Source organism: Seriola dumerili, unplaced genomic scaffold (assembly GCF_002260705.1).
Source record: "Seriola dumerili isolate Sdu_G_001 unplaced genomic scaffold, Sdu_1.0 BDQW01000116.1, whole genome shotgun sequence".
In the NCBI taxonomy this organism is placed as follows: domain Eukaryota; kingdom Metazoa; phylum Chordata; class Actinopteri; order Carangiformes; family Carangidae; genus Seriola; species Seriola dumerili.
The window spans coordinates 141346-164366 of record NW_019174371.1 but is presented as its reverse complement, the minus strand read 5'-3'; the positions used below and the strand labels follow the sequence as shown (position 1 = coordinate 164366).

The following is a 23021-nucleotide window of genomic DNA, read 5'->3' as shown; positions in this document are numbered from 1 at the left end:
CGGCCCTCGAAGCCAGCACATTTCCTCCGCTCCTTAATGAAGCGGTAATCACTCTTATTCCCAAGAAAGGGAAAGATCTTAAACAGGCGGGGTCATATAGACCAATCTCTTTATTAAATACTGACCTCAAGATATTAGCCAAATCCTTAGCAAGAAGACTAGGCCGAACATAGCGAAACTGATACATCCAGATCAGACTGGGTTTATCCCAAACAGACAGCTGTTTCATAAGCCACTGGATAACGATACTAACAGATACCTTTCACCTAGAGAAAATTAGATATGTCTTGACAGACAGATTGGAGGAATATAAGAAGATCTGGGGACCAATGATCACCTTTTTGAAAGGAAAGTAAATTATTTGTCACTCGGGCAGCTTTAAGATATATCACTACTAGGTAGCATACCTCAGAGCCGGGCGGGCGGGTGGGTATGTTTGTTTTATTATTATTATTGTTGTTGTTGTTATTTGCTGTAGATGCTTATGTTTGCTTGGTGTGTGAACTTCACTCCTCACGTTTCAATCTGCACAAAGGACGTTACTTTCAGCTTCATTCATGTCGTAGAGCCTCATCCTGACACTGACCTCAGTCACTGCAGCTGTCACTCAAAAAGCTTTTTGAAGCCGTCACGACTGGCCACAATAACCTCACACTGATGGTTTCAAACCAAGATTTGTCCCCACAACCACAGCAAGACATGTATACATACACACACACACACATGTACATGCACTTACAGAAGTTGATCTGCAACTTAAACATTACCACAACAACAATCGCAGCCTCCACAATGACCATTAAAATAAAACAACACTTCTCAAACAGATTCAGTAAATACTGAACATTATAATCTTCATGAAGGAGGATTTACTGCAGGCCTGTTCCATTATACTGCATTAGTTTCATCCAGGTTCACCTAATACATATATATGAATTAAAAATAAAACTCAAGGACACAAATGCTAAAACAAATCAGCCCTTTATTTCAAGTTTACCGAATATACAGCAACACTTAATAAAATGCATTTCTTTGAACAGAACGGTGATGGGGTCAATGGGGCAGAGGTAAGTGACTGCAGACTGTCTTAGAAAGGTTCACTGTGTAACTGGTGCTAGATGTCCTGAACAGTCCGTCTCATCTTGTCATACCACTGTCACTGTAGCGCAATAAATTTTAAAATCATAAACTAATAGAACTTGAGGTTCAGGTGAAACTGATGATCTCTCTCTAGGGCTCCTCACCCTGTGATAGTGAGTCATGTGATGACCTTAGTTTTCTCAACCAATGCCCATCCATCCACTGCACCACAGCACATGATGTGAGCCGCAAGAATAAAAAAGCACACATTACAAATTAATTCTTACACACACTAACAGCATTGTGACTGCAAATTTTGACCCTTGTAACGTCAGTGTGTGGGAACTTTTGGGCGCAGCGTTTTACAGTTTTCTTCTCTGTATCAGGACACAGATGTTGACAAAAACATTTCTTCCTCTTACATGTTTTTGTTTAACCTCACCACTGATCATTTGTTCATAATTTAATTTCAGACATGAACAAATACAAATCTCTTCTACACATGCAGAAACTTGAATTTCGCATGCAGATTTATTTTATAGGTTAACAAATGTTGACACACACACACACACACGCACCAATGCACATGCAACACACACACACACACACACACACACACACACACACACCACACACACACACACACAACACCACAACACACACACACACCCACACAAACACACACACCATCTTCCACCAGTGGTATAGGCCTTTATTGCAGGGGGGGGGGGGGGGGGGGGGGGGCGGGGGGGGGGGGGGTTGGGGGGGGGGGGGGGGGGGTGGGGGGGGGGGTGGGGGGGTTTGGGGGGGGGGGGGGGGGGGGGGGGGGGGGGGTGGGGGGGGGGGGGGGGTGCTGTGTGGGGGGGTGTCAGGATAAGTCTCTACAAAAACTGAAAGTAACGTCCTTTGTACAGATTGAAACGTGAGGAGTGAAGTACACTCACCACGCAGCAGGCACATTCAAAATTTCTCCAGGAATTTTCTGGTTCTTCTTTATTTTCTGGCGGGAATGGGTTCCAAAGCGACAACTGTTGCGAAGGAGGAGAGGAAATGATCCTTGTGCAACCAAACAATGGAACGATTGTTCTTCGTGTAGCGGCGGAATGTTTTAGCAGACGGACCACGGACAACTAGCTAGTTAGCGGCCGATGGAAACAAAACCTGACTCCACTGAAAGCAAGTTGTAAACCTTGACTGTATTTCGTTAACCACATTTGCTCTTGGTTTTGACCGCATACCAATTTTGTTTTGTGGTGAAGATGGGGGTCCCGAAATTTTACCGATGGATTTCAGAGCGATATCCTTGTCTCAGTGAAGTTGTCAAGGAACATCAGGTAGGAAACCAGAGATGTATTTCGTTAGCTTCCAAACCCACTGTTCCCGATAGCCGCAGCGTTAGCATAGCTAGCTTCTGGCTATCAGCGAGCTAAATACAGAGGGCCGTGGAACTTTTATTCCACGTAGCTTACCGGTGTTATTGGCCGACCACAGGACAGCTCTCTTGTTGCGAAACACTTTTGACTACATTTTTTAATTTGACTCAACCAAAACCATACGCCATTTACCAAATTCCAACACTTACTAGCTTGCTGTTTTGGTCGTAAGCAGGTTCAAATTTTAACGTTAAACAGGTCAAAGTGAATTTAACTTAGTAAATGTGTTACCATCGGGCACTTTAGTTCTTTGTTCGGCAAGAACATTCTGAGCAACAATAAACCTCTCACAGGCAGCTAGCTAACTAACTTTACACTAAGAGATGAATAGAGGCTACAGCTAGTTATTGTTGCCAGCTAGTTTACAGCCACCGTGCTTTGCAATGTTTGTGGAGTTGTTTGTATCAGCCTGTAGTGGATATCAAGGGGGGGCATTTTTAGTTAACCTTACATGACTTAGTTTTTTAAGGCTACTTCGGCGGACTGCAATGGACTTTAGTGACCTAGTTCTCAGTGTAGTGAGGAAGATAGTATTTCAGTGCTGGAGCAGCAGTTTCATCAGCTGGACGTGGTTCAGTGTCACTCTCATTGCGTAAGACAGCAGTGGTGTGTGTGCTTAAGAAAATAAAACGGGTGTTTTATGCCAGAAATCTTTATATTGGATAACACTGGATGTGGAAAATATGTCGTATGCCCATTTTGTAACACCTTAGGTCACTCCACAGTAACAGTTTCAAACTCAGTTTTAACCCCACACAACATTTAACCCCTCCCCCTGTTACTAAACCTAGATGTCAACATGGCTGTTATCGGAGAAAGTTTTTGGGTTCTTTATCTGTAGTAGGCCGGAGGAGTCTGCTAGAAATTCTTTGGTGACTGATAAAGACAAGCTGACCTTTTCATTTATGACGTCCAATGTTTGTCATGTGAATGGTATCCTGTCTCACAGACACACAAACTAAAAAAACCTAAATAACGCCACACAGGAAAGTTTTGTTGTTCATAGATGTCAAGAAATAAAACACATTTCACAAATCACTTTATAGGAACATTGTGTTTGTTTTTTTGTGCTTCTTTCCCTCTCCAGATTCCAGAATTTGACAATCTCTATCTGGACATGAATGGGATTATCCACCAGTGTTCCCACCCGAACGACGAGGATGTCCACTTTCGCATCTCTGAGGAAAAGATTTTCGCTGACATCTTCCATTACCTGGAAGTACTCTTCAGGATTATCAAGCCCCGCAAGGTCTTCTTCATGGCTGTGGATGGTGTGGCACCAAGGGCAAAAATGAACCAGCAGAGAGGACGGAGATTCAGGTAGAGATGGCTGCAGGATGAAAGAAACACGGAGAGATTCTTTCCTCTGTTTGGATATAGGCTGACACTCAGAATGGGTCGTCTTGGCTCATTTGACCTGGCTCTGTGACACTGTTCCAGACCTGAATATAATGTTAATGTGTCTCTCTGGCTTCGTTATGAAAGGGTGAACACAGGTTCCTGTTGCGAATACAAAATTATTATTATTACAGAATGATTTTCCCCCCCAGTGAAAACTTTCAGTCCTTTCACCCATTAATGCTTCTCTCAACCTCAAAGACATTTGAACATGATTGTTAAATGTGGGTTGTTGGAGCAGCTTTTCATGAGGTGACCAAATAAAGAAATGGAATTTTATGAGCATGCCTGCACCGTGATGTCAAATCTCAAGTGAAAATAATGCTGCCTTCTCTTTTAGTTATCTGATCAAGATGACAGCTCTGTTCACAAATATATTTATACACCATCCAGTATAATTTTGTGGTTTAAAGGTGATGTCTGTGGGACTGCAGTTGTAAACCTGTGTTGCCTAACAAGGCAGAATAAGCCCCAAACAGACTAACCTAAAAAAACAAAAAAACAACATTTGCTAAGCTGATGGACTGAAGAAACCAGGGTTCAGGCAGGAGCACAGCCCAATCCAGTGAGTTTGACATGCTGGGCTTTGTGTCTTTGTTTCTAGGTCTGCCAAAGAAGCCGAGGACAAGATAAAAAAAGCCTTGGATAAAGGAGAGGTCCTCCCCACAGAGGCTCGCTTCGATTCCAACTGTATCACTCCTGGTAGGTTTCTTTTCACAAGCTTTACACAAGAATAATGTCACACATTAAGATTGATAAAAGGAACTTTAGCAGGATATGTAAAGACAGTTGATAATTTCAGGGTAGTAAAATCTGTTCTAACCTTGCATTAATACAAAAACTTTGCTAAACCTACAAAAGTTTAACCGTGAATTTCTAAATAAATCTGGAATCACTAGTGTTTGTGAGTTTGATTTCTTCTCCATCTTGTCACTGTTGGACGCGTAAGTCAGTCATTACCAGGTTGTCACAAACTGTTAATGTGCGCTGCCATGCATGTTACAACAACACATAGTAAGTTCTAACAAATGGCTGAGTTCTGCTCAACTTAAGTGTTGCAATTTTGTATAAGATAGATAAATAGATAGATAGATGGATAGATACTTTATTTATCCTCTAGGGGAAATTTATGTGTCCATTAGCTCATTGTTGATAATAATTATAATAACAAAAGCAGTTAATAATAAATAAACAATAATAATTAGATTAGTCCACTTCCTTAAAATCAGAGTTGCATTGTACCTATGATCATATTTGCAGTTCCTCATTTAAAATTGAGAAATGTAGGGACCACACAGTCACAATCTGTGCCATTTTGTTACTTCACATTAAAATGATTCCAATTAGTTTTACACAGTGAGGTACACAGATTTTAAATTTGGGAAAAAAATAGAGTGCAGTACGGATCAGTACTCGGTATCTACGCTTATCCTGACTGAAGTTGTATCATCCCTAACCGAGACCTCCTCTTCACTCGGCCTTGGTCTCAGTGTTTAGTTTAGCACCAGGGTTTTACTGAAAGCTTTCACAGCAGCCAAAATGAAGTGAACCAAACACAAAAACACACCAGAGTTTGAGTGAACATGTTTCATGTCCATCTGCTTATTCTGTGCTAGAGTGAAAGTACTATTATTGTAGACAACGCTGACGTATCAGATGTAGATTTGTTAGCAGCAGCAGCAGCTCCTTTAATCACTTCTCCTTTAACCAGGCACTGACTTCATGGCGAGACTTCAGGAGCAGCTCAAATACTTCGTCCACAACAAGGTCTCCACTGACAAGCTGTGGCAGAATGTCAGAGTCTACCTGTCTGGTCATGAGGTGTGTGAACAGCTGTTTTAATGAACCAAGACGCCGCAGTTTCAGTGGCAGTTTGTTGGCACTGCAGCTTCAGTCAGCATTGCCAGTACTGAGTGTGTGTTTCTCTTCTAGACGCCGGGTGAAGGAGAACACAAGATCATGGAGTTTATTCGCTCTGAGAACTCAAAGCCGGGTCACAACCCCAACACCCGACACTGCCTATACGGCCTGGATGCTGACCTGGTAGGGTTTGTGTGCCCGTTGTTAGGAATTACATGAGTACATACTTTACTGCTCAAATCCTCTGTGGACGTCTAAGAGATGCTCACCCCACCTTTGCTCTCTGTGTTGTAGATAATGTTGGGTTTAACCAGCCACGAGCCAAATTTCTCGCTGCTCAGAGAAGAGGTCCGCTTTGGAGGAAAGAAATCACAGAAAAGGTGTGGCATGCTTTTCTCTCTTCTTAGTTTTAAATAGTTGTTTTCTTTAATTTTGTTGTTGTTAGTTGTTCATATTTATCTTATGATATCCTAGAATTTCCTTTGACTTTTCTGAACCCTGCTGTTTTTCTTCCCAACCAGGATAACGGCTCCGGAGGAGACGACTTTTCACTTACTCCACTTGTCTCTGATGAGGGAGTACATTGACTATGAGTTCTCTGAGCTCAGGGTGAGACACACACTCACACTCACTCACAAACAATATTGAATGAACAGCACCATGAGTATAATCAGTATAATAAGATGAAGTATGGACACAAAGAAGTAATTTCCATGCCAAGGAAGGTTGATAAGCCGTATACTGATTATTCTCATTGTGATTATGGATGTTTTTCAGAATCACATTGGTTCTGATTATGACTTGGAGCGAATAATAGACGACTGGATTCTAATGGGCTTCCTAGTGGGAAATGATTTCATCCCTCACCTTCCCCATCTTCACATCAACCATGATGCTTTGCCTCTGCTATACAAGACGTACATCAGTGTACTACCGAGCGTGGGGGGTGAGAGACACACACACACACACACACACACACACACACACACGCACATATACTGTATCATATACTGCACATGAAAAACAAAACTGACTCCTGTTTTCTGATGCAGGTTATCTGAATGAGAACGGACATCTAAACCTCAGAAACTTTGAGAAGTACCTGGAGAAGCTCGCTGAGGTGAGACAACACCGTGAAAGCCTTGTGTAAATTCTCCATTAGTATAATCAGTGACGTTGACATTAGACTTTCAAAATTTTGGAACAGTTGCTGTCTGAAGTGGTCAGTGCTGTTCTATTTTTTCCATCTTGTAGATGTGTAATACTTGTTGACTTTGTGCAGCACAGACAGCTGCAGTTACCGACACCAGTTATTTTAAGAATAGATGTGAATCACATGTAGCTGTTAATTAATTTGGTTTGAGTCGTTCAGTTTTTACAGAAGTTTGTCGTGAAGTTGGTGTAAAATGAAGTGTTTTTTTTTCATTGATTGCATCCTCTTTCCTGCTTCCCTCCAGTTTGACCGGGAACACTTCAGCGAGGTGTTTGTGGACTTGAAGTGGTTTGAGAGTAAAGTTGGTAACAAGTATCTGAATGAGGCCGCTGGACTTGCAGCAGAGCAGGAAGCCGCGAGCAAAGAAACCAACAAGATGGAGGTAGAAACACAGTGATAAAAACAAACCCAACATTTATTCACAGTTGTCATGTGTGTGTTTTTCCTGTAATTACTAACTCCTGTCATTTCTCGTGTGTGTGTGTGTAGGACTCTTCCCTCTGTCTGGCAGCTCTGACCTCATCAGATGAAGTGATTGGAGAAGGAAAGTTAGCAGCGGCAGAAGATGAGGAAGAGGAGGACGATATTTTTGAAACTGAGTTCAGACAATACAAACGCACCTACTACATGACCAAGATGGGCGTGGATGTGGTGTCTGAGTGAGTGTAGAGATGCAAACACACACAGTCCACAAAACAAAAACAAATTACTTGGGATGCAGAGCAACAACAACGCTTTCTCTAAAATATGTTTGTATTCTTCCATTTGCAGTGAGTTTCTTGCCAAGCAGGCCAAGTGTTATGTGGAAGGCATCCAGTGGATTCTCCACTACTATTACCACGGGGTTCAGTCCTGGAGCTGGTAAGAATGTCTCTATCACACGCCACTTGCTCTTCGTTTCTCTTAATTCCTGTGGCCTGGAAAGGCAGATAATTTATTACACTCTCTTGAGGAGTAAGGGAGCACAGGATCGTTTCTCATGGGAAGCTTCACACAGGGAAATTTCACACATTTCTTAACACCAAGCCCAGTTTTAGTGAAGGTCTTTCTGAACCACCTCAAACACAAATCAGGAGAGAGGAGAACGTTCCGAGTCCTCCCACCAGTCTTTAAATATTGGTATGTCTCTCCAGGTACTACCCCTACCACTACGCTCCCTTCCTGTCTGACATCAGGAATATAGCTGGGTTAAAACTGACCTTTGACCTCGCAAAACCCTTCATGCCCTTCCAGCAGCTTTTGGCTGTCCTGCCTGCTGCCAGTATGGCGCTGCTGCCTGAGTGTTACAGGGTAAGACACACACACACACACACACACACACATCCAAACACACATGCCCACACACACACAGAACATGTACTGGAGCTTCACATACATTAGTGTGTGGATGCACAAGTTACCTACATGTTTCTTTGCGATTTTGATGAATCCTTGCAGTTCGCTTGGTGCCTTTATCACAAATTTGTTTACAATATTATTTTAAACAGTATCCAACATAGAAAGTTGTAATCTTTTCCTGAACAGCTCAGACATGAAAACATAAAGATGATAGTATATTAATCTCATTGTTTCAGCACCTGATGACCAGTGAAAGTTCGCCCATCATTGAGTACTACCCTCTTGACTTTAAAACGGACCTCAATGGGAAGCAGCAGGAGTGGGAGGCTGTGGTGCTCATTCCCTTCATAGACGAGGTAAACACACACACACACACACACACACACTTACACAGTTATGTTAAAAAATAAAACATACTCATTAACAGTGTAACCATATGTGTCCGTGTGTGTGGTGTGTTTATTAAACAGAGGTGCTTACTAGCAGCCATGGAGCCCTACAGCCACAAAATGACTAAAGAAGAGAAATCCAGGAACTGCCACACAGAGTGTGCAGTCTACTCATACGACAGTGAGTTAGACTTCACATACGCCTCCACCCTGCCTCAGCTGTTCCCCGACATCGTCCACTGCCATGCCAGGTTGGAAAACACACACACACACACACACACACACACACACACATACACACTCACGCGTAACTTAATTTATCTGTCTCAAACAATCCATTTCTAATTGACTCAGTTGTTGTGAGTCAATATTTTCTGTCTTATTCAAGTGAATTTGCTGCATTACAGTTACTGTAAATGAGGAGGAGAGTGGAAAGCTATTACTTAAACTTGGAATGAACATGTATTATGTTAATTACATTTGCTAATGATTACTGCTGAATTCAGTTGCTCGGGTCATAAAATAACTTTCCTTTGATACAGGAAAGCACACATCCCCATGGACGCCTGGCAGGTGCCTTTGGACCATGTCAGCAGGCCCATCGACCGCTCGGCTCTGTACTTCTGTGGCTTCCCCACTCTGCAGCACATCAGACACAAGGTAGGTGTTTGTGTCGGATTACTGATAACATTTAAAAGCTCCGAGCCCCAACACAGGCTTTTGCCCTAAACCTTTTTATATACAGAAATTACAGCCTCGTTAGAGACAATCAGTACCAACGCTGAACATTTGTCCAACTTCCAAGGGGGTTTTCACTTCTACATTAGTCGGGTTAAATCAGATACTGGTTGGTTTTCCTCTTGTTGTGATTCGTTTGAGCAGGAGTGAACACAGTAATCGCACTTTGCTCCAAACCCTCAACAACCTCACGAGACTCAGGTGGTCTCGGTCTGGCCCCAAACAAACTCTGGAGCAGTTCATATGTGGTGGGAACGTCATCTGAACCCGATATGACCCAACTACTGGTGTGCTCTGCAAGGTTGAGCGAAAATGGTTCCTTTAGCCAGGTGTGCTTTGCATTGTGGGATGCAGCAGAGTATGTAAAACCGTAGCAGCCCGTGTAGGAATGTTTCTCTCACAGAAACGGGCGCTGGTCCAGAACCCAGGACCTTCTTCCTCTCTTGCTCCGAGTGAACCTTCCCATGTGATTTGTAGTGATGCATTTTGGATCGCTTGGATTTTTCTGTGTGAAAAGAAACTGAACCAAATAAAGCCCATCAGCTGATTGGTACCATGGCTCGCTCTCTCTCTGCAGTTTTTCAAGAAGAAGAGCGGGGTGGTCGTGTTCCAGCAGAGCAGCCGAGGGGAGAACATGATGCTCGACATCCTTCACAGCCAAGAAGGAGAAACGGTGAAGTTTTGTTTGTTTATTGATCTCACTCTTTAAAAACACTGCAAAAAATAGTTACTGCAGAATTCATTAATAAGAAATTGCTCAAAATATTCCTTAATGAAAAATGTCTGTCATATCTAAATGTCTTTCAGCTCTCTTAGGAGTCTTGAAATATCAAATTAACAAAATACAAGGCTTTAAATTTTGTGATGGTATCACACATTTATTTATTACAGTGGCCGAAGAAATGTCAGCAGATATCCACAAAAGATTAGTTTTACTAGTTTTAATGTCGACTGACCATGTGTGTAATGTGCACTGTGCAGCTTTACTATGTAGGAAAACAGAGTTCACATTAGGACTCTATATTAGAGGAAAGACTTGGATCAGGAGACTTCAAAAATAAAAAGAAAAGCTTAACCTTGGTTTGCACTTGTCTTACTTCCTGTATATTTGTCTGTTTCTCAGACATTGTATTTTGAACTTACATGTTATATATCTCTGCCTTTCACTTACTTACCGTCTGCCTCTGTTCTTTGTTTCTCTCTCTGCATCTGTAGTTATGTGATGATGTTGCTGCACAAGCACTGGGGAAGTCTGTGTTTGTGAACTGGCCCCATCTAGAGGAAGCTCGTATCATTGCAGTGTCAGATGGAGACACCAAGTAAGAACCAGCACTGCAGATTAAGCCTTAGATTCATGACACTGAACGTGTTAAACATGTCTCAAAAATAATGTTTTGACTTTTGCAAGAGTTTTGCTCTGCATTGATTCTACCCATACACAGAAAATAATTTTTGTCACACTGTTCATTAGAATGACGGTGCTGTTTTCTGTCACTGGGATGCTGCCACTAGGGGGCACCAGAGTTAGACAGTTTTGCAGATTCTACACAGTTTCAGATGGTGAACAACCTCACCAACATTCACCAAATGTAGCGTGTACAGCATGTGGATTCGGCCAGTTGTCTGGGAGCACAGAGTTTGTCTTTTTTTTTTTGGTGAAACATGAATCTTGGTCCTGTGGTGCAGGTTTTGTCTGGAGGAACCACCTGGTGTCCAGAGAGTGTATGACCGACCCTCCACTCCTCCTCCCACCAAAGTCACCTGCCTGTCTGACAAGGAGCAGAAGGATTGGGTGAAGGATGTCCAGGGACTCACTGAATAGTAAGGCCCACAAAACAACAACAACAAAACCCTTTCAGAGAAAATACAGCTGTTTTAAAACATCTTTTCATAACTACTGTTTTGGAATGATGTTGTTATTCTCGTTTGTGGCCTTTAAGACCTTTAAAGCCATTGTAACCAACAGGTTTTACTTTCTTGTTCTTTTCTAAAATCATGGTAAATCATCGTGTCTGCCTTATTTCCTCTGTTCATGTTTCCTCTCATAACCTCATTTTTCTTTCTCGCAGTTTCTTCAAGAGGAAAGGCATCATAGTGAATGATACAGAGGTGGTTTTGTACGGCCAGTTGCTGACAGGATGGAAGTATGTCCCCAAAGCCAACGGAGTGGTGGAACTAGAGAAACAGTGGGCCAAACAAGTTCTTCCTTTCGCCCACCAGACCGTGGTTAAGGTACATGTCTGCATATACAGAACACAAACGAATGCACAGATAAAACTGTGGTGTTTTTGCAGCAGGGCCACGAGGCCACGAAGCTGAGGAGACTTACTCTCTCTCTCTAACTCACTCGTCCGTATTCTGCGTCTCCCTCCGTCCTCTCAGGACATCAAGGCCTTTTACTCGTCTCTGACCTGTTTTAAGAGCTTGGACGAGCTCTTTCCTCAAGCGACTTCCGTCTTCATGGTGGGGAACCCGTACTACGGCGCCATGGGAGAGGTATGTGATCAGCTGGCTGTTCCTGAGCTCTATAATCTTTATCTTTTTATAGAAATAATTAATGGTTTAATGCAAATCAGATTTTATAATGATGCCGACTCACTCTTCTCTTATGATCCCGGTTGTAGGAACTGAGAGAAGTTTGGGTCTGTATTCAAACGCAAACTAGAGTAATGGTCAACTTTACTCAGTATTATTCAATAATTAATGGCTGTGATAAGAAAAATTCTGAATTGTTTGCCATCGAGGAGCATTGAACAAGTGTCTCTCCTGTAAGGACATGACAGCAACCGATGTTTTAAAAGCTCCTCCTGCTATAGTTCTTTTTTATCTTTATGTTTATTTTAGTGCTTGATTTCAGAAAACCTTCGATTTTTGTGTATAATTTGTGAAGAGCAACACGTTCTTCCTCAGCTTGTTTGTCTTATTGAAATGTGTCCTCCTGCCTCAACAGGTGCAGGATTCTAGTGACGTCATCAAAGATGGCCGCGTACGCGTGGTCTTCAACGTGCCGCATGAACCGCAGCTGGAGCCCTTGATCCAGAATCAGCATGTAAGAAACACACACGCAGTTTGTTACGGCATTCAGCTGAGAAATTGTGTGTATTTTCCATCCTCACACATGTGTGCCTCGTGTGTGTGTGTGTGTGTGTTTTTTATAGAAATACTGTGTGAAGTACAGTCCTGGATATGTTCTGGCGTCTCGTCTCGGCATCACCAGCTACCTCGTCTCCCGCTTCTCAGGAAGCATCTTCATTGGGAGAGGCTCTAAGAAGAAGTGAGTGTTATAGATTTATTTTAGATTAAAATATCGCTGGTTCATTTGGCTTTTGTTAACGTGAATATTTAAAGTTTTGTTTATTCCATTGGTTGTAAAGAAAATTTAATTTCAAATCCTGAAGTTTTTCTGCCTTCTCTTCTCTTCCTCTTCCTCTTCCTCTTCCTCGTGTCCAGTCCCTGTGGGGAGCAAAGAGCTAACGTTGGCCTGAACCTCAAGTTCAACAAGAAGAATGAGGAGGTTCCTGGATACACCAAGAGAACCGAGAAGGAGTGGCTCTACTCAGCTGCTGTGGAGGAACTGCTCGCCGAATACCTGGACAGGTAACGATAACACTGTCCTCTGTCTCTTCACAGCTCGATAATGACACTGAAAGTCTGGTGGTATTAAATTCAAAAGCTTTGTCACGCTTCCTGTTAAAAGTTTGTTTTTTTTTTTAAAATGTTTTTATAGATTTTCGGAGGTTTTCGACTCGGTGTCCAGAAACAGTCATGACGATGTTTTCTATGAGGACGACATCTGGCCTGGAGAGGACCAGAATGGGTAAAACACTAACTTACTTACTAACACTAACAGTAACTTTCTTTATTGAGCTGATTCTATCTTCTGAATTCACTGAGTTGATGGCGTATTTATCGGTGAACCCTGACGCTGATGCACCTTCCACAGGGCAGAGAAGGTCGCCGAAATCACTTCGTGGTTGAAAAGTCACCCGGTCAGCTCCATCAGCAGGGCGTCATGTGATCTGCAGGTGCTGGACTCCGCCATCGTGGAGAGGATCGAGGAGGCGGTGGAGAAAACTAAGGTGACTGGATTTGCACACAGATTCTGACTCCCGCACATCACTTGATAGTGCACATACTCACTGACGCCACGCACTAACCTCTCGTCCGCTAACTCACTCTCAGGTGAAGAAGAGCACCAAGAAAGTCCGTGTGACTGTCAAGCCTCATCTGCTCTTCAGGGTGAGTTCATTTTACCTGTATGGAGGAACAATTCCACAATAAGCAGCTGTGTCTGTGTCGTCATCTCGTGAAGAGAAAGGAAATTGCATAAAATGTTTTGAAAATCATGTAAAAATATATGAATATGGTGATTCATTTGTAGAACTGAGTGTTACAACAATTAGTGGGGGATGTTCTTGGAGGTGACCAATAACCAATAGCTACCAGGGCAACGCATCTTCAGCTGTGTAATAATACACTCTCGTGTATTGTGCCACTTGTTACTCTGTCAGAGAATTGAGTATTTGATCATAAACTGTGTATTTACAAGTGATTGAACTTGTGTGAATACGTGTCTGTGTTTGCGTGCAGCCGTTGGAGCAGCAGCAGGGTGTGGTTCCAGACCCGGATGCAGAGTATCGCCTGTTCGACAGAGTGGTCAACATCAGGGAGAGCTTCACCGTCCCACTGGGACTCAGAGGAACCGTTGTCGGCATTAAAGGAGGTGAGCGCACGCACATGATCGCTTCTTTGATCCACCGATTTCTTTATACAGTTGCAAAGCTTCAGCACTTCTCACAGGACACGTGGAAGATATAAAGGTTAATTTTGTGTGTTTTTACTTTCAGCGGAGCGTGAGGCGGAGGTTCTGTATGAAGTGCTGTTTGATGAAGAATTTGCTGGTGGTCTCAACATCAGGTAAACACATAAACAAAACTGTAGCATGTAATATATATGTGTATCCACAGCAGATTGACTTCTGACCGGACATCTGACACCTGTGTTATTGGTCTGTCTCCTCAGGTGTACCTCGCCTCGTGGTTACCGCCTCCCTCCCTGCGCTCTCATCAATCTTTCCCACGGAGCCCGAGTGGATCACACCTCTCACAAACTCACCGCCATCGTCAAACCTCAGCCCGCCGCTGGAGCTAACTTCAACTCACACCGGCAGCTGGCCGGCCTCAACCATTCGCCGCGGTCACCCTTCATACCCACACAGGTAAGACGGGAGAGAATACACACGGTGCCGCTACGAGCACATTGTTTTCCTGCTTAAATGACAAAACTGTTTTTCTCTCTTTCTCCTTCTCTCACCCTTCCACCTCTCAACCTCTTACCTGAAGCATAACAACAAACAAGGTGTGATGAAGGCGGGCTCCCAGGGCAACAGGAACTCTCCCTCTAAGGGTCTCCAGAAACAACAGGGCAAGGTAAGTGCAGGGTCTCCCGTATTCTCACAGTCACGGGCTGTTCTCACTTCTCCAGGCTTTCTCGCCATGTGACCTTGTAAATGCACACGGTCTTGTATTGTGATATGCAGATCGTGTGCGTGAAGTTGCGGTTGTCATGTTGTGAATTGAAGTCACGTAATGTTTTCTGTTCTTATCTCCACATCTCCATCCAGAGTAAAGAGGAGTACACCAATGTGTGGCAGTCTCTGCAGAACTCGGGCCCTCCGAACAAACCTCCCGCTCACTGGCAGAATAATGTAAGTGTGTGTGTGTGTGTTTGGATGTTTTTAACAAAAGATACGTCTATATGGCAATATCAGCAGTTGCACATTTGCAAAGTACATTTGTGTTGATAAATAGTAAAACTAGGAGGCGTCAGCAGGAGAAGACAGCCAGGAACTTTTACATTTAACAGTACAAAGTTAGCTTGAGTTAGCAGAGTAATGAGCATCTTGTCCTGACGGTTAGTTGTTGAAAAACAATCCTAAAGATATTTCTGTGTCAAAACTAAAAAAAAATAAAAACCTTTTTGTTTTTTTCCAACTCTAGGAAGGACACCCGCAGCAGGGGAAGAACCAGCACACAACCCCCAACAAAGCTGTGAGTACACACACACACACACTATACTACATGTGTATGCTTTCCCAGAAGGCAGTAAACAGCTGCCATGTTGTGGACGGCGGATGTAAATATTTTCTCTAATGTACATGTGTGTTGATATTGAACTTATATTTGTGTGCGTCTGTAATTTTCAGGCTCCAGTTGGTGGCATCAGACTGCTGAAGAAAAATGAGGACGTCGACTCTCTTTTCCCCTCACAGAACACAGCCAATAAGGTACACACACACACACACACACACACACACACACACACACACACTTTTCTCTCCTCCTTGAGCTGTAAGAGACGGTTTGAGTGTCTAACGTCTCTGCCAGTCGCTCGTTTTCTGTCCACAGTGTTTGTGTGAAATCATGTCTCCCTACCTTCAATCCACCGTCTCCTCTCATTTCTCTCACTCAGACTTCCACCGAGTTTGAAGATCTCATTGCCAGTCTAAAGATCTCTGCGGGAAGCCAGCAGACCCCACCTCCTCCTGCTCTTCCACCCGCACCCACCAGCCAGTCAGACGGCCCTCTGTCTCCGCAGTCCTTCGCCATGGTGAGTACAGGAGGCACAAACTGCTTGAGTGTGAGGCTTGTAGCATATGACATAAAGAGCTGACGGGAGCAGAACAGCATGGCTTCAGAAAAGACTTTTTCCTCTTCATTTATCTCTTTAAATCCTGAAGAAAGCGCATGCGTGTACCGTCATTTCATTTGTGTCCGGTGTTTGCATCCTTGGGTCTCTATGGCAGATCAGGATTATTGAACTTAGTTTGTGCTTTTGGTTGTTGCTGTAGAAGGGAACCCTGGTACTGAAGGAGATGCTGAAGATTGACGGTGCTGGATCAGGAAGTCCCTCCTTCCAGGACACCGCCCCCTCTGGAGGTCAGCAGGGGAACAGGAGACGATCATCCAAGAAACTAGGTAAGTAACTGACCCCCGCACCACAGGCTGCTGCGACCAGATATATAAACCAAGGAAGAGTCTCTATACACAGCTGGAACCATATTTTCATTCGTTTTCATCCCGTTTCTCTTCCTCCAGCGGCAAAGATGAACGTCCCCCACAGTGACTCGGTCGCATTAACTTCTCCTGCATCAGCCGCCTCCACCAACACTGTGCTGAGCAGCAAGGTGTCAGAGCTGGCGTGTGTCTGTGTGGGGTTAGGCATGGCACCGCCCGACTTCAGCTATATAGGCAACAGACAGGTAGTACAGCGTGTTTTATATTTGTCTTTCACAGCATTACAGTGGCTTTTGACATTATGAGTTATTGGTTGTAGATTGATGAATAATGAAAATTCTATCCATTCAAAATCTAAGTTATTATTGTTATCTGACAGATTTTGCACAAATGTCTAAAAATGTATGTTTTAATTCATATATTTCCACTTTTCCCACAATTCTTTGGTCAGTGTTTCCTGGACATTTGCACTAAAAACCTTTGTGTCACCACAGGGTCTCGTCGTGTGTCAGGTGAAGCTGTCCAATGGGTTGATGGTTCACGGTCCACAGTGCCAGTCAGAAAATGATGCCAAGGAGAAAGCTGCCTTCTTTGCCCTCCAAAGACTGGTACAACACACACACACACACACACACACACACACACACACACACACACACACACACACACACACACATATATATTAGTCCATGAGAGAGTGTGAGAGAATGCATGCTAGCAATGATCAGTGGAGTGTGTGAGTCATCTTAGTTTGATCTAAATAAATCAGAATGTGTTTTTATATTAATTATAATTATATTGAATCATGAACATGTAACTTTCTGGATAGTGGCTCATAAGTTTATATGGACCCCATTAATTAATCACAGATACAGTCTCCTATCAAATAATCCATCAGTTCCCAATTAGTGAGTGTCCAGACAAAGAAAAACCCTGCAACTGTTCCAAGTAGAAAGAAATATTAATGGTTAAACAGGTTGACAAACAGTGTGTGATCAGTCTGGATAACACTGACAATTATTCATCAGATTTACAACCAGAGCTTCTGTCTGTGTCCTCCTGTACGTCTGTAGAACTCAGTGGGATCAGGCTTCCCCCTCCCACCTCCTCTATACCCAGGAGTGGGTCAGATACGACCTCCACCCATGGGAGCCATGAACCCGGTCTTCAACCAACAAGGTCAGTCTTCCCTTCCTTATATTTTAGTCATATGTTGTACATCATCTCTTTGAGGGCAGTAGTTACCCAGCCTGTACCTCATATCTCCAATTCCTTGGTCGCTGTTTGTGGGATTGCCCAAAATTTAAATTTAAGTTTAAATCTGTTGCTCTCTCTTTTTTCCCCAGGTGGCTTGCTGTTGCCCCACCAGGGTTATGCTCCTCCCCCTCTGTGGGGAATGGCGCTGCCTCCGCACCACCAGAGCCAACCCTTTTATGGAGCAGCAGGAACCTTCCCTGGCGCCGCCCGCCCCCAGCCCGCTACAACGTTGCCCATCGGCTCACACAACCAGTTCATCCCGCTACAGGTAAACACACACACACACACGCACACACGCACACACACAAAGGATGAATAATTGTAGAGGCGAGTGGCTGTTGCAGTCATGCTGTTGTCATGGTAACCTACCCCTCACAGGTGACCAAGAAGCGGGTCTCAGCCAATAAGAAGAACCAGGAAACTCGAGAATTTTACAGCGCCGCCCACACCGTGGCCAGGAACCAATCACAGAGGGCCCAGAACCCGCCCTCTGGCCAATCACACTTTCAGAGTGAACCACTGAGCGGTAAAGTCGACCAGCCACGCCAACACGCCGCCAACAGTGACCCCTCTTCGTCCAGCGCCAGCCTAGCAGATGCCATTTCCACGATGACAGCAGCCCCGCACACGCCCCCTCGACAAAACAACCCGTCAACAGGCCACACCCCTGGCTCCGCCTCCAAGAGGAAGCACAGGAAGCTGGCTGTCAACTTCGAGGCGGCTAAAGTCTCAGAGTGATGAGCTGGGGTTTGTGAGTGAGTGAGTGTGTGTGAGTGTGTGAGGACAGAGGTGTGTGTGTAGTGTTTTTAAGTTACTGTTTCAACGCCTGACTCGGCATCTCTGATCAAAGTTTCTGTTCGCTCATCATTAAAACATTGAAAGCAGCTTCAACTGAAACAAGGAAACAGAGGAAACTTTCTCCTCTTGTTTTACGCATCTGCCTCTAAACGCATTTCTTAATTATCCACCATGTGACTGAACTCCATCGCCCCTCTGTTGCTCACTCAGTGTTGTCGTTGTAAACGTCTGTCAAACCTATCTATTGTAGTTGTAAACTCCCTCTGAGATGTTGCCTTCTTAAGTTTTTTTTTTTTTGTTTGTGTCCAGAGTGATCCTACAGGTTTCTGTAGACTTAACGTACTGTGGTGAAAAGGAAGGGTGCATTCTGGGATGCAGCCATACGTCCTGTTTTTCTTTTTCAGAGTAAAAGAGGTTACTATTGTGGACCAGAATTCCTCTTTGAAACATGTAAAGGAAAACTAAGATTTATTTCAGCTTGCAGTTTATTTTTTATGGGTCCTAATTACTAATGAAGTAATTGCTGATATCACGAAACATCGCTACAAACATCGACCGAGGCAACATCCCCTTTTGTCCAGCGAGGCGGCAAATACAAGCACTTAGGCGATCACACTGGTTGTAAACGGAAACCAGGTTCGTCAAATGTTTCTAAGAGAGAAAACCAAGGTGAGCAGTAACATTATTCCCAATTATTGTCCAGTGTAAACATCCATCCACAAAGCTGCTGCTGTAGTTCATGCACTCTCAGTTTTTGTGTGCAGTGAGGGAGTATTAGCAACATTTCAGGTGTGCTCACCTTCAGTTTTCCCTCCAGATACAGCGGTAGCTGATCCCATGATCTGATTTACTGTCTGAGCAAGTTTTGTGAGTACAGCGTCGTATCATAACTGATCCTTTAGACTCCTGAACTTTAGGCTCCCGATATAGAAATGTTGAGATCTCGTGAAGTGAAGCACTGCCTCGGAAGTGCGTCGTCTTCATTTGATGTTACATCTGAAACCACCATGTTGAAACATAACACATGGCTCATGTTGGAAAACAGGTATTTTACAGTAACTAAAGCCTGAATCATCTGAGTCAGATTTACAGTTTCTCCACAGATGTTTCTGTTTGGGTACAACTACAGCCGATAGAAAACAGAAATAAATGTGGTCTGGATGTTTTTATTCTGTTAAGCGTTGCCTTGTACAGGAGACATTATGGTGACAGACTGAGAACGTACGTCTGAATGCTGATTTGTTGAGATCCATCATGCTCCTGGTCACACAGTGCCCTTGATATTTTTGGAAACCCTCTTGAATCAAAAGTTAGATCTTGGTTCTCAGGGACATGTAGCTATGGTAGACGCCCTCTTCATACATTAGACTCAGATTTGCACTGCAGTGGCTGCTGCTCGCTCTCTCTCTCTCTCTCTCTCTCTCTCTCTCTCTCGCTCTCTCTCTCGCTCTCTTGCTCTCTCGCTCTCTCTCTCTCTCGCTGAATAATGGTAGACACACTAAGTTATTTACATGGACGTATTTTTAGAAAACTGTTGGCCTTGTTTTGTTTTTTTTTAGGGAGAGTTGGTGCAGAAATAGCAGCCTTCTGTCGTGGCTTCACTTCTACATACTGCTCACAGTTTATGAATCATTGCAGTCATTTGTATCAAAATACATCTGCTTTGTCAGGTTTGGATCAGTGGTGTTAATCAGGCCGATATTGATTATCTGTTTTAATGTTTCCCATTTAATTGTGATCATTAATATCACATTATCAAGTTTCACAGCCTTTTATTTCCCTCAGACATTTGCTGCATTTTTATACTTTTTTTTTTTTTTTAGCGTCTGTGAACGACACCTCCAAAATAAAGTCTGGACACATTGAAGAACTGATTGGAATACAGCCCACACCCCCTATATATACACACACACACACACACACACACACCATCACATATATGATTACATTGCCACTGCAGAGCTGTTTTACACCAGCACATAACCCAGAGTCTGACTCGACCTACAATAACAAGAGTTCAAATCTCCAGAGGATTTTTATATTTTCATTTTATTTTTATGAACTGGACCCTGTGAAGTCCTTATTATTTTAATGCTGCAGTCTACAAACTAATTTGTTAGATTTACCGAGTTCTGTTGGACCTACAGGATCATTTACACTGCCAGACTCTAAAAAAAAAACAACTTGATACGAAGTTCAGATTTGTGCTTTTAATTGAAATGTGTCAGGAAATTATGGCTGATTTTACACAGGTGCAGAAAGAAACCAACCTTTTTTTGTCTCTTTTCTTGCTCCCACTAAGATTAAACAGTTTTCTTGTGAATGTGGAAGCTCAACAAGTTTATAATACCCTGTATTTTGGATATTTTGAATGGAAATACATAAATACAAACCAAAAATATGGATCTTTACTGATTGTGTGAAAATACCTGACACGTGACAGAAGTCATGTTACAATATTGTTTGTCAGACATTTTCATTTCAATCTGAAACCTTTGTTATTGTTTGTACTCTTAGGGACCTTAAGTGTGTCACTAAGAGGTGTGTGTGGTGGATCGGAGAACCACACACAGCTGGTGACCGATGAGACAGAAAAAAATAAGCGTTGACATAGAGACAACACTTTGTACTATAAGGTTATTTTTGTATCTGTGTAAATGCAGCCGAAGAACATTGTAACCTGCATAACATATACTGATATATTTAAACCATTCATATATTTACATTATGTGTCCACTAAATTGAATATAATCAGTCTCTGAGAGGTTTTTGAGAATTACATTTTGGGCTTTATTGTACCCCTCTATACACTTCTGGATTTGTTTACACATGCAGATAAAATCTCTCCATTTTAAAGATCTTTTTTTGTGTTTTTTATGTTCGAGCTATGGATTTTATGGATACCCTTTTTATAGACATCTTAGGGTCTTTTCTAAGCAATCTGAATAATTATTGTTTGAATAATGTTTGTGGTGAAGCTACAGTGATGGAAGCAGCTGTAGCGATGAGTAAATCATATTTACTTTGTCCTTGTTTTGAGGGACGCAGGTCTATAGTATGTTATACGTGTTCTTTTTAAGGCTGATCTCTGTCTTAACACCGACCCTGGGACTCAAGTCTATAAGGCTCTGGTGCAATAAGGGGAAGTTTTAAAACATTTTGGAAATGGAAGCACACCTGTTGTATATCTGTTTTTTGTTTTTTTTTGTTGTTGTTGTTTTGTTGTTTTTTTTTTTTTTTTTTTTTTTTGGAAAGAGAATTCTCAATATTAAAAGATAATGACTTGCTGTTTTGATTCAGGAATGTGCTGTACATATCCATTTAATAAGTTGAATCTTTTTGTTAAAATATGGCTGCTTCTTTTTAAGAAGGGGGGGGGGGGCGTGTCTGTTTTATTGACATGCCTGGTCTGCAATTTGATGGGCTAAACTCACACTTTGGGGGGGGGCGCGTCTGTTTTATTGATATGCCTGGTCTGCAATTATTGATCAGCTGACGCGGCAGGCCGGGAGGTCGATCACCTGAGGGGAGCTTGGGTCGCGTGCTCATCGTATTGAATCAGTTGTGTTAAATTTCTATTATTTTCCTCAATATTTGTCGGTGGAGGAAGAAGTTTTGCACTCACAGTTATGCTGTCAGTTCTTAAGTTTTAATGAGTTTTTGGTTCACAGTAATTATGGCTCGTTCTTCGGCACTAACACACTGGAGAGACGCTGATAAACAGTTTCTTTCGGTAAGTAAATGTTTATTTTCTTTAACGTCCTACAGTTTTAACGTGTATGATGCCCCAACGTGTTTTGACCGGAGAACAGGAGACACTTAACATCCAAATTAATATTAGAGTTAATGTGAATTACAAATGCACTTTGCTAACCTAGCTAGCTAGCTAGCTGATTACTTAGTGTTTGCTATGGCAACCGTACCTTGTCATAAACATGCAAACATTTGCAGGACAAGGATAAATATAGTTGAACAATTAACTCACTCTCATGCGGCTGATAGGATTTTCCTACATGCAGCAAAACATTCAGGTTTATCTCATTAACTTATTTTCTGTCTCCTCTTCTCGCTGGTATCGTATTGAGTACAACACACAATGTATACTAGAACATTATCTTGTAGGGGTTTGTCATTGAACACTGTAAATTCATACACAGAAGTCCTCAACTGAAGCAGGTATTCATGCACCTGTCCTGACAGCTGGTATATGTGTGTGATTAACTGTGATCCACCGTGTCTGAACTAAAGCGTTTGTCTTTTACTGTCATTCAGAGGAATCCACAGTGAAAACTGAATGACTGGTGCCCACAGAAGGAGGACCTCATGTATGGACAAAGGAGACTGCACGGACATCCTTAGTTCTCAAATGGGCTGTGATGATGATGATGATGATGATGATGATGGTGATGATGATGATGCCAGAAAACCACTTCCAGTTCAGCTTCCTCTGATGAGAAGACAAACCAGCTGTTTAGACATTTGTTATGTGCCGGTCAGAATT

The 23021-nt window shown here is 42.8% G+C and overlaps 1 protein-coding gene across 1 annotated transcript; it reads left to right on the top strand.

The window, feature by feature from the left end:
* Positions 1–2235: 2235 nt before the first annotated feature.
* On the top strand, positions 2236–21762 carry xrn1 (5'-3' exoribonuclease 1). Its single transcript, XM_022748070.1, has 41 exons — positions 2236–2414; positions 3601–3833; positions 4516–4613; positions 5623–5732; positions 5844–5954; positions 6066–6151; positions 6293–6380; positions 6549–6717; positions 6824–6891; positions 7229–7366; positions 7474–7643; positions 7756–7845; positions 8118–8274; positions 8559–8678; positions 8793–8962; positions 9254–9371; positions 10027–10122; positions 10665–10768; positions 11136–11270; positions 11519–11681; positions 11832–11945; positions 12400–12498; positions 12608–12723; positions 12900–13046; positions 13177–13266; positions 13393–13528; positions 13632–13688; positions 14040–14172; positions 14297–14366; positions 14472–14667; positions 14792–14878; positions 15073–15156; positions 15449–15499; positions 15655–15735; positions 15921–16058; positions 16300–16426; positions 16547–16710; positions 16960–17073; positions 17539–17644; positions 17812–17990; positions 18101–21762. The coding sequence occupies exons 1-41, from the start codon at positions 2340–2342 to the stop codon at positions 18458–18460; spliced, it is 5148 nt and encodes a 1715-aa protein (XP_022603791.1). The 5' UTR covers positions 2236–2339; the 3' UTR covers positions 18461–21762.
* The last annotated feature ends 1259 nt before the right edge of the window (positions 21763–23021 follow it).

Bases quoted from the DNA above. Each gene is read 5' to 3' on its own strand.
- xrn1 (XM_022748070.1), top strand. From the start codon at position 2,340: ATGGGGGTCCCGAAATTTTACCGATGGATTTCAGAGCGATATCCTTGT. The intron at 8,275-8,558 runs GTAAGACACACA...TCATTGTTTCAG, and splicing joins TGCTGCCTGAGTGTTACAGG to CACCTGATGACCAGTGAAAG. The intron at 12,499-12,607 runs GTAAGAAACACA...TGTTTTTTATAG, and splicing joins CCTTGATCCAGAATCAGCAT to AAATACTGTGTGAAGTACAG.